The sequence below is a fragment of the Aulonocara stuartgranti genome (assembly GCF_965226115.1).
Source record: "Aulonocara stuartgranti genome assembly, chromosome: 15".
Taxonomy (NCBI): Eukaryota; Metazoa; Chordata; class Actinopteri; order Cichliformes; family Cichlidae; genus Aulonocara; species Aulonocara stuartgranti.
Genome location: NC_138951.1, coordinates 542,501 through 555,184, shown reverse-complemented (window position 1 = coordinate 555,184; position 12,684 = coordinate 542,501). Strand labels below are relative to the sequence as shown.

At 47.5% G+C, this 12,684-nt stretch overlaps 1 protein-coding gene across 6 annotated transcripts in view; it reads left to right on the top strand.

Moving 5' to 3' along the window:
* Positions 1-12,684, top strand: part of LOC309688546 (kinesin-like protein KIF13B) — a 40,781-nt gene that overhangs the window by 7,523 nt on the left and 20,574 nt on the right. For all 6 annotated transcript variants that reach the window (XM_082504331.1, XM_082504330.1, XM_082504333.1 and 3 more), the window contains 18 exons: positions 129-222; positions 4,551-4,563; positions 4,637-4,697; positions 4,965-5,057; positions 5,883-6,063; positions 6,191-6,278; positions 6,379-6,513; positions 7,126-7,238; positions 7,812-7,923; positions 8,240-8,452; positions 8,546-8,656; positions 9,411-9,545; positions 9,703-9,833; positions 10,418-10,504; positions 10,653-10,843; positions 11,343-11,556; positions 11,652-11,814; positions 12,031-12,177. In XM_082504331.1, coding sequence (XP_082360457.1) covers positions 129-222; positions 4,551-4,563; positions 4,637-4,697; positions 4,965-5,057; positions 5,883-6,063; positions 6,191-6,278; positions 6,379-6,513; positions 7,126-7,238; positions 7,812-7,923; positions 8,240-8,452; positions 8,546-8,656; positions 9,411-9,545; positions 9,703-9,833; positions 10,418-10,504; positions 10,653-10,843; positions 11,343-11,556; positions 11,652-11,814; positions 12,031-12,177 — 2,282 coding nt within the window. The remainder of the gene's footprint in view (positions 1-128; positions 223-4,550; positions 4,564-4,636; positions 4,698-4,964; positions 5,058-5,882; positions 6,064-6,190; positions 6,279-6,378; positions 6,514-7,125; positions 7,239-7,811; positions 7,924-8,239; positions 8,453-8,545; positions 8,657-9,410; positions 9,546-9,702; positions 9,834-10,417; positions 10,505-10,652; positions 10,844-11,342; positions 11,557-11,651; positions 11,815-12,030; positions 12,178-12,684) is intronic.

Genomic DNA, 12,684 nt, shown 5'->3' with positions numbered 1-12,684 from the left:
GTTATGACACCCAGTATATGAGCTGCTGCTTTTAAACGGTGCATTATGAAGACTGCAGATTGTTTTTGAACATTTCACTTTGTTTTTTTTAGTCCAAAAATCACATGTTGTTTTTCTCCACTATCCAGAAAAAGACCTGAAAACCAAATGTGTGGTGGAGATTGATGGGAACCAGACAGTCCTGCATCCAGCCGTCACTAGTATGAACACAGCAGACCCCCGGTAAGCTGTTACATGGAAGAAAGTAGTCGTGAGTTTGAAGCCAACCTGTTTAAATTTCAGACACTTTGTGGTTTCGTTTTTCTCCTTTGTTCCACTTTCACCACAACATCTACTCCTGCTTTGATCCTGTCCACAGTGGAGCCTCCCTGGTTAGCCAATCAGTTTCTTTGTCAGGAAACATTGTTGAGCAGACGTGTCGGCTTGAGTCACGTTGCTGCGGATCATCAATCTGATGACATCACACTTGACAAAGTAAACTTTAGTTAAGCAGCACGCCACAGCTTGTTTAGCTGTGTTTCAGACGTGCACCGGTGTTGGTGGCTGGAGCATGACCTGGAGCTTGACCATAGGTGTGCTTCAGAACGTGTTAAATTGAACTTTGCAGCATGGATCTAATAAACTCTGGTTTTTCTGTAGACTGATGATAGCTACTAAATCTTTGGCTATGATTCAGAGCTGCAATTCCTTTGCTACTTCCTACCGTGCGATGTCGCTGTCATGATAGCCGCTGAAGAACATTCAGAGATTTAGGCTTGCGTCTGGTCCTTTGTTGGATAAGTATTTACCAAGACAGACATTGTCTCAGTGAATCAGCACCATACACACAGCTTCCAGGTCAGAAATGTGAGGCCAGTGCAAAAGTGGTGAGCAGGGGGTCTACAAGCTCTGTAAACCGTTTCCTGTTTCCGTGAGTATTGACACAGCATCGTGGACGTGGTTCCATGACGTGAGATGGTTGAAAGGCTGCCGTACCAGGTTTTCAGCTTCTCGGTCACATTGACTCTTCACCTGTGATACTTGGTCTTTCATGCTGCATTTCTATTGGTTGGTTTGTAGAAGCAGAAGTTGTAATGTGTCAGTGTGATGACTAAAATCACATTCAGATGCACTCACCGATACAGCCACCTACATGTCTTACACTGACCTCTGTGCGTGACCTCTGTGGGGTCACAAAGCCACTGCGGTAGCTGCAACTTTTTTGCGCCACAAGCAACGATATCCTGATATCATGCTATCAGGGTAAGACCATGACATCATCAGGCCCTCTGCCTTACACAGCAACACTCTTCTCCTCATCGCTGCAACATTTTAATGACTCTCTCTCCTTTTTATGAGCAGCTATTTGCATTGGACAAGTGCAGACAGTTCAGTGAGATTCCTGGCTGTGAGTGTGCTGTAATATGTGTACAATAGCAGGACTGACTGTATCACAGATTCACTCATTTAGTTACCGTCAGGTGAGTTTGGAGAGAATCTAACCAGCTTTTCAGGTTGGCGCCCAGTCGTTTGGAAAAGGGCTCAAATCTAGAACTCCACCCACCCTCCGTGGAAATCTCCCTCTGGCTCTTCTGCATCGTTACTCTTTACAAAGGGCGTGTGTCCCGGCTCAGCCCTGCTCAGGTAGTTTGACACACATTTGAAGGAGCAGGAAGAAGCAAAGGGAAATGGTGTCGGAGTTTTCTGTAACTCCAGTCGCGTTTATGATGTCACACTGGTGCAGCGCGTTGCTGTGCACACACAAAGCTGTATTTGTTTTGATGGCCGATCCTCCTCCTCGTGTTGCAGTGAGCCAGATACTGAGTGGTGCAGGGAGATGTTCCCTGGAGGTCCTGGCCCTCGTTCAGGTTCCCTGTTCAGCATGTAACTGTGCCTTAGGGCAAACATGGACTAAATGAATCACTGCCTTTGTAAGGAGGTTCGAGTCTCATATTTCACTGTGATCCTTTGCATTTTTTCATGCGTGTGTATCTGTGTTTCTTCTGTCCTGACACGCTTCAGCGGCGCTGCGTTTCCCCATTTGGGGCTCGGTATGAACACGTTTTACAGGCTCAGTGCGGCACAGATGGTCCCAGACCAGCACAGAGGTCAGACGGGAACGGTGGAGGTGGTAAACTCATCTGTAACTCATGATAGTTCGATTTTACATTAACAAACTAACAAGAATCAACAGTGTTGTTACTATAGAAGAGAATTTTATTCTTCCTAATGGAAGGCGTGACCTAATTTATCCAGTCGGTAAATTTGGTCTTTACGAAGCTTTAGCATTTCACATAATCTTCTCACGTGTCGCCGACTTCTCCAAAACCTTCCTGCCGACTGGAGTTAAACTGCTTTTTTGGCCTCTGTGGCACAAGCTGGTCTCCAGTCCTACCACTGCTGTCTCAATGGGACGTTACAAACGCTGCAGTCATTGCAGTGTGACGCTATAATACGTTCAGCCTGGTGCTTAATCGCACTGTCAAATGTACAAATGCACACGATTGTTGGATTTGTATAAAATATCTGTATAACTCAGATGTTTGCACTCACAGGGTGTTCATGCAAAGGTTGATCATGATTGGTCAGCTCCTGTAGGAGGGAACACATGCTACCATCATTACACAGCAGGATCATAATATGAATTCATAATAAAGAGGGTGTAGACGTTAGGCGATAATAGCGGCAGACCGACGTCATCGGCTGATTTGATCATATTAGCCACTTGCAGGTGTTTTGCTATCAGCGTCTCTAACAGACGGTTCTGTGTGCCGATTGTTTTGTGTGCATTTCGTGTTCAGCCAAAGTGGAAAGCAGAAGGCGTCTGTAGTACTGCAGTTCCCCTGTCTGCTGTGAAGAGGACGGCCTCTTCTGTAAAGTTTGTGCTTAGTCAGCTCACTGCCTGATGGTTCAGCTGCTTCAGGGGGTGTTAATATGTCCCAGCACCCTGGGAGGCTGCAGCCCAGCAGGGCCTGTCAGATTAATGAAGCCCTGTTCCTGCTTTACCCTCCTAGGACCTGCGTCCACATATGTGGACGTCACATTTTGGGTTATTTAGACCAAAATACTCAGTCTTGCTCTTCAAAGGCCTGATATCCACTTACGAGGACATTATGCTGCTACTGTTCTATCGAAATTTTAAATTGATATCCTCATATGGCTCTGATTTTTCTTAGAAACACAAATTAGGTTAAAAAAAAAAACCTGGTGATTTCTTTGTTTTTACGTTCATCAGGTGCCAATCAGCCCAAATATCAAAGAGAAATGAAAAATGCTGCTGTGGAAGAGTTCAGGACTCCAACAGTTATTTTCATGAATTTCCTCGGATGCTCTAAGAGAACATTTAATATATAAGAAAATGCCCTGGGATGGATTTTAAAATATTAAACTTCATGATAACATTTAATTTTATGTCTTCACTATGACGTCTCCATTTTTTTGATTTGTAAATCACTGGTTGTATAAAGCCAGACTTTGTTGATCACAGACTTGCTGACCTACCGTCGTCCTGCTTTAGTGATTCCAGTTATCTCAGGAATGTCCTCACCGTCCCAGGAGAGCGGGACTAAAGGCTGCTCTTTCATGGACCAGCCCAGTCTCACACAGGGAGGCCTTGTTTCGTGTGTGTGTGTGTGTGTGTGAGTGAGAGTGCGAAACCTTTACTTTTAGTGACTCAGTGTGGCTGAAAATGCTGCCATATTATTGCATGTCAGACTTGTGTGTTGTCAGTGTTTGCGTTGTTTTGCTTGTACAGGGTTAGTTTGATTGTGCTGTTATATGATTGGCTTTTGCTTCCTCCTGTGTGGGGGCACTTGTGCTCCCTGGAATATGACGCTCACGCTTTGGTTTTGAGTGCAGTGAGCAGTTTGGTGGTTGTTGTATTTGAGCTCGCGTGTCTGGCAGATGGGGGCAGCGTCACGTCTGAGCCGGAGTCCTGATGTAGCTTGAGCTTTGCCTTAAAGCCCACCGCATCCTATTCGTTCAGCTGACCGTCCACACACCCGCCTCTGCCCCAGAGTGCTCAGCAGCTCCCCAGCGTGGAGCTCATTGAGCTCAGCCTTGAAGATACCATCTGCACCGAACTTCCTCTTCTTGGAGATCTGCACAGCCGTCTTCCATCCGGCTGCAGACAGGAAAGCCTCAAGTTTCCTTCAGTCCTGCTGCTTTTCTGCTTCCTCAGAAAAACAGCACAAGTGGAAAAGCCAGTATGGAAGCTCTTCAACTGACATCAGCCTGAATGTTTCACAGCCTGGAGCACAAACCCATTCAAAGATGTTGTCAGCCTGTTTCTAGTAAGACAATAACAGGAAGCAGATAGAAACCGATTTTGTGTTTTTAGCACTTGGTTGCAGGAAAAACAAGCTTTTAAAGTAGACTCTTGTGTTTCTCTGTAACACACATCCGTGCATACACACTCAGTGGATGTTTATTAAACGCGACCAAAGGTTCGAACGAGGTCAGTTCATGTGTGCGTGTGCACGTGTGTGTTTGTGGTCAAAGATTTTACTGAGAAATATGACAAATAAGTTTAAATATCAGTAACAATATTATTTCTTCTTTTCTGTCTCCAGGAATCAGCCCAAGGTAAATATGATGAGTTATTAATCACACATTTATGGTGTGCACATTACAGACGTGTGTCGCATGTTTTCTGCAGGTCTTTGCGTACGACTACTGTTTCTGGTCTATGGACGACTCTCAGAAAGACAAGTTTGCAGGTTGGTACATTTTCACAGAGGTTCATGTCAGTCTGTTCAAACGTGTCTCCTGACAGTGTTTCCTGATGCGCTGAGCTATTTATGGAGCTGAGAAAGCGGCCGTGGGGGGGCTGGGATGAAGGGGTTACACACTGCGTCACACTGGTTGTGGCTCAGTCTGAAAACAGCGAAATTATTCTTCCTGTCGTCTCGTTCGTGTTAAAAGTTTGTAGCTCATCAGCTTCGTTTGTGTCTGATTCCAGCAGTTAGTCTGAGTTTTGTGTGCAGGTCAGGACGTGGTGTTCCAGTGCCTCGGGGAGAGTCTGCTGGACAATGCCTTCATGGGCTACAACGCCTGCATCTTTGCTTACGGGCAGACGGGTAACATTTCAGAACAACAACTTTCAAATGAGTAACGATAAGAGGAACTGCACATCCTACCGCAGCATCACATGTTTCCATTTGTCCTCCTACGTCAGGTTTGAATGAAGCGAGTCAGGATTTGACTGTTTGACTTTTAGTTCTCAGTAGTTTGGGTCACAGTCACTGCAAAACGTTGTTTCTGTGCTCCACAGCGCAGTAAGCTGTTTCACACTGTTTCTGTCTGAATGCTGAGTGTTTCCTGACCCACGTGGGTACTGATCTGTTGTCGCGTTGCACATATTGGCTCTGGAGGAAAGAGCTGGCACAGTCCATCTTACTATCACGGCACGCTCTGCCTGTTTAAGCAGAAGCAGCACTTGGTGTCTTCGACTTCATACGTGATGAAGTAATGATGCCGTGGCTGATATTGTCAGGACGCCATCTTCTTTGCCATTTTTCCATCTGCTGAACCGAAACAAGTAGATTAACTTTTGATTGATGGGCAGATGCAGGTTCGGGCAGGTCAGCCCCTCCCTGCCCACAGCTCCCATAAGCCTCGTCTGTCAAACAGCTGCAGGGTGCAACATAAGCCTGGCCCAGCAGTCCCCTCTTCGTGATTACAAATGAATAACATGGGATGCTGTTTGAGACCCTCACACTCTCGTCAGACATGAAGCGCTCTCACCTGACTCTAGTTTGGCAGCTTCTTTTATTCCAGCTGAATTTTCCTAAATGAATTAAGTTTGTTATGATCCTGGATACAAGCATTAGCTGCAGCGCTCTGTGTTAAAGGATCAGTGATTCGTTCTGTCTCTCACTGGCGTCTGGATCGTTTATCTTCAGGTTCTGGGAAGTCGTACACCATGATGGGCTCGTCAGAGCAGCCCGGTCTTATCCCTCGACTCTGCAGCTCGCTGTTCAGCAGGACTGAGAAGGAGGCCCGTGAAGGGGAGAGCTTCACTGTGGAGGTGTCCTACATGGAGATTTACAACGAGAAGGTCCGAGACCTGCTCGACCCGAAGGGGTGAGATGCTGAGAGCCTCGCTCGTCATTCTGCTGGGATGTTGGAATAACATGAAACATTCAGGGTCCCTGAAAAAGTCCAGGCAGCTGAAGGACTCAAAGCTGTGACCGTCTCCTTATTTCTGCAGAAGCCGACAAGCGCTGAGAGTCAGAGAGCACAAAGTTTTGGGGCCTTACGTGGACGGTCTCTCCCGTCTGGCTGTGACCAGCTACGAGGTAAACCAGCTGTTTCTTTCTTTATCGCATCGGGTTTCCGAGGACCAGGAAGTAATAACGGTGGCTGCAGACGGCGCGTGTGTTTGTTGGTGTTCAACAGGACATCGAGTCTCTGATGTCAGAGGGAAATAAGTCTCGCACGGTGGCGGCCACAAACATGAATGAGGAGAGCAGCAGGTCGCACGCCGTGTTCAACATCATCCTCACGCACACGCTCATGGACCTGCGGTCTGGGGTAAGGACACGCTCGCATGTGCACGCCGTCTCTCTGTGCAGCTGATTATTTTTCAGTTATTGGCTCGAGTGTTAATGAAATGTGTCCGAACTCAAGGGGACTCGTTTCGTCTTATTCAAAGTCCCAACATGCAACACTGAGAAGCAGCTGATCCTCACGTTGATGTTAGTCGACCAGCCAGACCTGCATCGCACTGTGCAAAAGTCTTGAGCCAGCCCTCGTGTTTTCATATTTGACTTTCTTTGACAGCGGTCAGGTACCAGGACCGGACTCGAAGAGTGACGCAAACATCTGGAGGAATTTATTTCTTTATTTATTGTGTTGTTAAGCAACACTGACCTACTATGAAGTATAAACACTCAAACCTGTCGGTGTCTGTTGGCACTTTGCTGTTAGCATTCTGTCACAAAAACACATCATGTGTCCAGTTTTTCAGTTGCATCTATAAAAAAAGGTATAAAATAATAATTGGCGTCAACATTTGCGATACCCAGATGTGTTTTATTCGTCTTTTGTCTGTGAATCGCTGCTTCTGTTGAGTCGTTCTCATTCAAAAGCTATGAGAGATTCTAGCTCGATGAGCTCCTGTGCGGCGCCGTGTGTTTGCTGCAGACGAGCGGGGAGAAGGTGAGCAAGCTGAGTCTGGTGGATCTGGCTGGAAGCGAGCGGGCAGCGAAGACTGGAGCTGCAGGGGAGCGGCTCAAAGAAGGCAGCAACATCAACAAGTGAGTGCGCATAAAATAAAGCTGTGATACTGACAGTCGAGACGGTTTTACTGCCTGCTGCTGTTTGTCTTCAGTCTAGAGCCGAGTGTCCGCCTCGAGGTTTTAGATGATGAGCCAACACAGCTGATTTAAACGGCTAAATGACCTCCTCAGCATGTTGTGTAGTTCTCCACAGGCCTGGTAATGACCTAATCAGGTGTGCTGACCCAGGGTGTACACCGGCCTCGAGGCCTGGAGCTCCCCACCTCGGCTGTAGAGCCTCCAGACACCCGTGTTTGTTTGAAGTTATTGGAAACTTCTTGTTTCTCTGCATCTCTGAGCATCTCTAGTGCTGAAACAGTTCTGATGTGTGTAGCCTGCTATTGGGTCACCAGTGTGAACGCCCCTGAACAGGAAGCATATTTTAGTTTCTGCAATTAAAGATGTTTTGCAGAAGCGCATCGGCGTCCGGCTAACAAACCGACAGGAGCGGTCTTTGAGTCGGTGCTTCACTCAGTCGTTTGAAGCTGAGATTGTTCAGGTGTGGACTTCTAATCTTAGCATCACAAGCCCTTTCTCTGTCCCTCCCTGCAGATCTCTCAGCACTCTGGGTTTAGTCATCTCTGCCTTGGCTGACCACGGAGCAGGGAAGAACAAGAGCAAGTTTGTCCCCTACAGAGACTCTGTGCTCACCTGGCTGCTCAAGGTACAAGAAAGGAACTTTGTTTTCAAGTATGCAGCCTCAGATCGCACTGCAAACTCACATCGGAGGATTTCTTTTGCCTCAAATGAATTAATTTTGTGACGTTTCAAGGCTCTGCTGTTTGTTTCATTAGTTCTGCTCAGTTTGAAAAAGGCTCCATTTGCCAGCTTTGGGTGTTTAATTTGGCTCCAGATAGCATTGTAATGGTGTGAAATGTTGTTTCCCCAACATCCTAGATTTCAGCTGCGTGCTCATGAGTCATTGTGCTTAATTATATTACTGTAATGCTCAGAGTTTAAGGTGATGTTCGTACCTGCAGGACAGCCTCGGAGGGAACAGTCGCACCGCCATGGTGGCCACTATCAGCCCAGCAGCAGACAACTACGACGAGACGCTGTCCACTCTTCGTTACGCCGACCGGGCCAAGAACATCGTCAACCACGCCGTGGTGAACGAAGACCCCAACGCAAGGATCATCCGCGAGCTACGAGAGGAAGTGGAGAAGCTGAAGGAGCAGCTCACCGAGGCGGAGGTTTGGCCTCGTTCAGCCTGTGACTGATCAGTGAGAATTATGGGTAATAATCCACACACGTCCAGAGTCTAATGAAGCTGCTGTCACTCTCAGTCTATGAAGGCCCCCGAGCTCAAGGAGCGACTGGAGGAGTCGGAGAAACTGATCCAAGATATGACGGTCACCTGGGAGGACAAACTTAGGAAAACGGAGGCCATTGCACAGGTAGCAACACACAAACACACAAGACCGCATACAAAACACGTCACCGTGGCTTTCTGATAGCGTTTAAATCCTCAGTGTTTGGAGTTATCAGCTAACGCTCGAAGGCTTTGACAGGAAGGTGTAAACACTGTTAAACTACAAACTAATTAAATTATGGGATTTCACCAACGCTGAGACGGACAGTACTGCACACACGGCCGTGCTGTTGGTCACATCATTCTATAAACTGGGCCAAAAGACACCAACAGCACAGCTAAGAGGGTTAGCAACTTCAGTCAGCTGTTTGTCACCTCACTGGGAGAGGGTTGCATCCAACCTCTACGTGTTACTAGTATTCAAATGGATAAGGTAAAAAATGCATTCAGCCACTGTGCAGCGGTTTGAAATGAACTGAAAGCATCCATAAGTGGTGGTAGTGATGGTGACGCTGTCATTGTACCAGCCCGTAGACCTGCAGCCTCAAGTGGCCGTTAGAGGAACTGCAGCTCAACGCTTCAGCTTAGCTTCAGTTTTCAGGACACGCTGAATACGTTATTTTTCCATCTCTATCCAGAGGAATATGTTTTTAAAAACTCTCTTTGAACTCAGAATCAATTCATTTATTGAGCTGACGCATGTCATCAGTCTTTTGTTTTGTTCATGATGGAGATTGTTTAGTATCCCAGCCACTTCTCTTTTCTTCCATCAAGCAGCTCCAGATCAGAACAATCGCTCGGTTAGTTCCTGTGTTGAACGTGACGTGTGTTCTCTGCAGGAGCGTCAGAGGCAGTTGGAGAGCCTGGGCATTTCTCTGCAGTCGTCTGGTATCCGAGTGGTCGACGATAAGTGCTATCTGGTCAACCTCAACGCTGACCCTGCCCTCAACGAGCTGCTGGTCTACTACCTAAAAGTACCGAGAACTCACCATCCATCCTAAATACATCGAGTTGCTGCCATTTGATTGGTTGATTAGATGTTTGCATTAACAAACAGCAGATGTGCTCAGGTGCAGCTGTTTTGCTTGTGTTAGTATTCAGATTGTTAAGTGACCGTTGTCCTGTATCCAGGATCACACGCGCGTGGGTTCAGCCGACTCACAGGACATCCAGCTGTGTGGGATGGCCATCCAAGCAGAACACTGTGTCATTGACGTCACAGAGAGCCACGGCGTGGTGCTCACTCCTCACCGCAATGCTAAGTATGTAGCTAGCCCGTGACAAACGATACTGCAGAAGACCGGCTCATTGCGATGCTCACAAAGCTGCGTTCAGTTTGAATTGGATTGCAGGTCAATCTCACAGCTGCAGACAACACTTTCCTGCAAAGTGCCTCAAATGTTAGCAGCAATGACGAGCACTGTGGAGCTGCCACCAAGCACTTTGGTGACAGCAGCTGTGTTCTGTTTAATAGCTTCATATTTTTCCAGTGTTATTGTTTCCGTCCATGTTGGTTATTGATCACATGCAGCAAACTCCGGTGATATGGACTGCCTACATTTGGCAACCCTGCGTTGATTTTAGTTCAATCTGCATTTGTGTGACTGCTGATGTCAGACTGAGTGAATCCATCTAAGGAAAAGATGCCCTGGGTTTGCTCCATGTGCTTTGTAGTAGAGCACCAGGATGCACCAGCCCGACTAAAATAAAATGTTTTTATGAGTTGAATCAGAGCCGTGTGCTCTAATAATGATGCAACAACCTAAAACTATACTTAATATTTTTGGGAGAGTTCATTTGTTTCTGTAGATGCACATCAAATGTTTGCTTTGTGCTTTCTCTGCAGAACGTACGTGAACGGCACCGAGGTCGTGAATCCCGTGCAGCTTCACCATGGCGACAGGATCCTGTGGGGGAACAACCACTTTTTCAGGTGTGCGTTTGAACCTGGATCTGCGGCGTCGTATTTCTCACGCCGACATTTGTTACATGTGGTAACAAAGTGTTTCTCTTTCACTCTGCGACGCTTCCTCTTTGTCCGACTCGCTCTTTCCTCTGTGCGAATCAACACGCGAGCACAGGATCAACCTGCCCAGGCAAAGGGTGCAAAAGGGGGGCGAGGAAGAGGAGGATGCCGCGATGACAAAGCGTTCGAGCAGCGACTGTCTGGAGGTCGGCGAGCCGGACGCGTGCAGCGACGTGTCGAGCGAGAGGAGCTTCGGCTACGAGTTCGCCCAGGCCGAGGTCATGATGAAAGGCATGTGGAACAACGGTGAGTCAGAGTAACGGGGGGGCGAACGCTTTTTCAAAATGTTGCCTTCAAATCGTAACATTGTTGTCAATGGTCAGCCATTTGTTAGATGAGCTAATAAAAGATGTTTGTTTTTTCATTTTTTGAAAAATTCTTTTTTATTTTTTGACCTAAAAGGAGAAAAAATCTTGAAGCGTTTTGTTGATACCCTCACTTCAAGCTTGGCAGGTGTGCTGCTGGGAAATGGAGTGAATGCAGAGTTTGAATGTAAAAATATAAATAATGTGAAGAACAGCCAAAGTCAGACACAGTAATGTGCCCTCACTGTCTTACTGGAAGCCAAAGCAGTTCTGACAGGCTTTGATCTGTTAGTGGGGTCGATTTGGTTTGAGGTTTATCAGCGTTTGTGTGTCTGCAATGCTTCCAGCCACTGACTCTCACACTCACACCTACAGTGTCTCTAATAGAAAGCCAGAATAATCAGTGTCTTCTCAATTATCCTCCCCGTGTCCTCCTGCAGACCCGTTGCAGTCAGTGTTGCAGACCCTGGAGAAGCAGCACCAGGAGGAGAAGCGCTGTGCTCTGGAGCGCCAGAGGCAGATGTATGAACAGGAGCTGCAGCAGCTCCGCCAGCGAGTCACCCCCGAGAAACCATCGGGCGTCCCAGGCAGTGCTACTGCAGCCGTGTTGTCAGCCGGCTCGAACAAACGTGTGCGTCGCTGGAGCGAGGACAGGTGGCGCTGTTCTCTCTGTCGGATAGGTCCCCAAAGAAGAAATCCAGGAGCCTCTGCACAGCGTGGCTGACTGTCATCGTGTCTTTGTGTTACAGAGAGGCCATGATAACCCGCAGCCTGCGACGACTTAAAGAGCAGATCGTTCGGGCTAGGCTGTTGGCTCAGGAGGCCGGCTTCATTGCTGAGGAGCTCAACAAAAGGACAGAGTATCTGGTCACTCTGCAGATCCCGGCCGCCAACCTGGACGCCAACAGAAAGGTACAGCAGGGTGACGTCTGCTTTAAAACAAACGTGGTACCTGTTAAAGATAAAGGCTTCACAGTTCAGTCGCAGCAACATTTGATGAGGAAAAGTGTTGAAATGATGTTTCAGTCCTCATGGATTGAACTCGTAAAGCCGTAGCCGACTGTGAGGATGGAAATGCTGACAGGGGCACGTTTGTTAAAGCCATTTTTGGTTTTCCTGTCGCCGCAGCGCGATGCAGTGCTGAGCGAGCCGGCCATCCAGGTGCGGCGTAAAGGTAAAGGGAAGCAGATCTGGGCTCTGGAGAAGATGGAGAACAGGCTGGTGGACATGAGGGAGCTCTACCAGGAGTGGAAGGAGCTGGACGAAGACAATCCAGTGAGTGGAGACACGAACTAGAACGCCCACAAATAGGACGCAGCATGCATCAAACTGATGAAAGCCACGCAGCAGGAACGCTCATTAGTCAGAGCGTTTGTGGGAAAGCTGGGAACAAAAAAACATAACATGTGAGACTGAGAAATATAAATGTTTGTTTTGTTTTTGTTTTTTGAATTTGCTGGCAACAGCAGACTACATGAAAGTTGTGATTGAGGTTAAAGTTGTAACTGCCACTAAGTGGAACGTCTCGTAAGGTAACAATAAGCTGAGTATTAGAGCCTGCGGCTCGCTCTGTTGTCAGTGTGACAGCGCAGGCCAGTGGTGTCCAACTCCAGCCCTCGAGGGCCGCAGTCCTGCAGGTTTTAGGTGTCCTTGATCCAACAGGCTGATTTAAAGGCTGAATGACCTCCTCAACATGTCCTGAAGTTCTCCAGAGGCCTGGGAATGAACTAATCAGGTGTGATTCAGGTGTGTTGACCCAGGGCGAGATCTAAAACCTGAAGG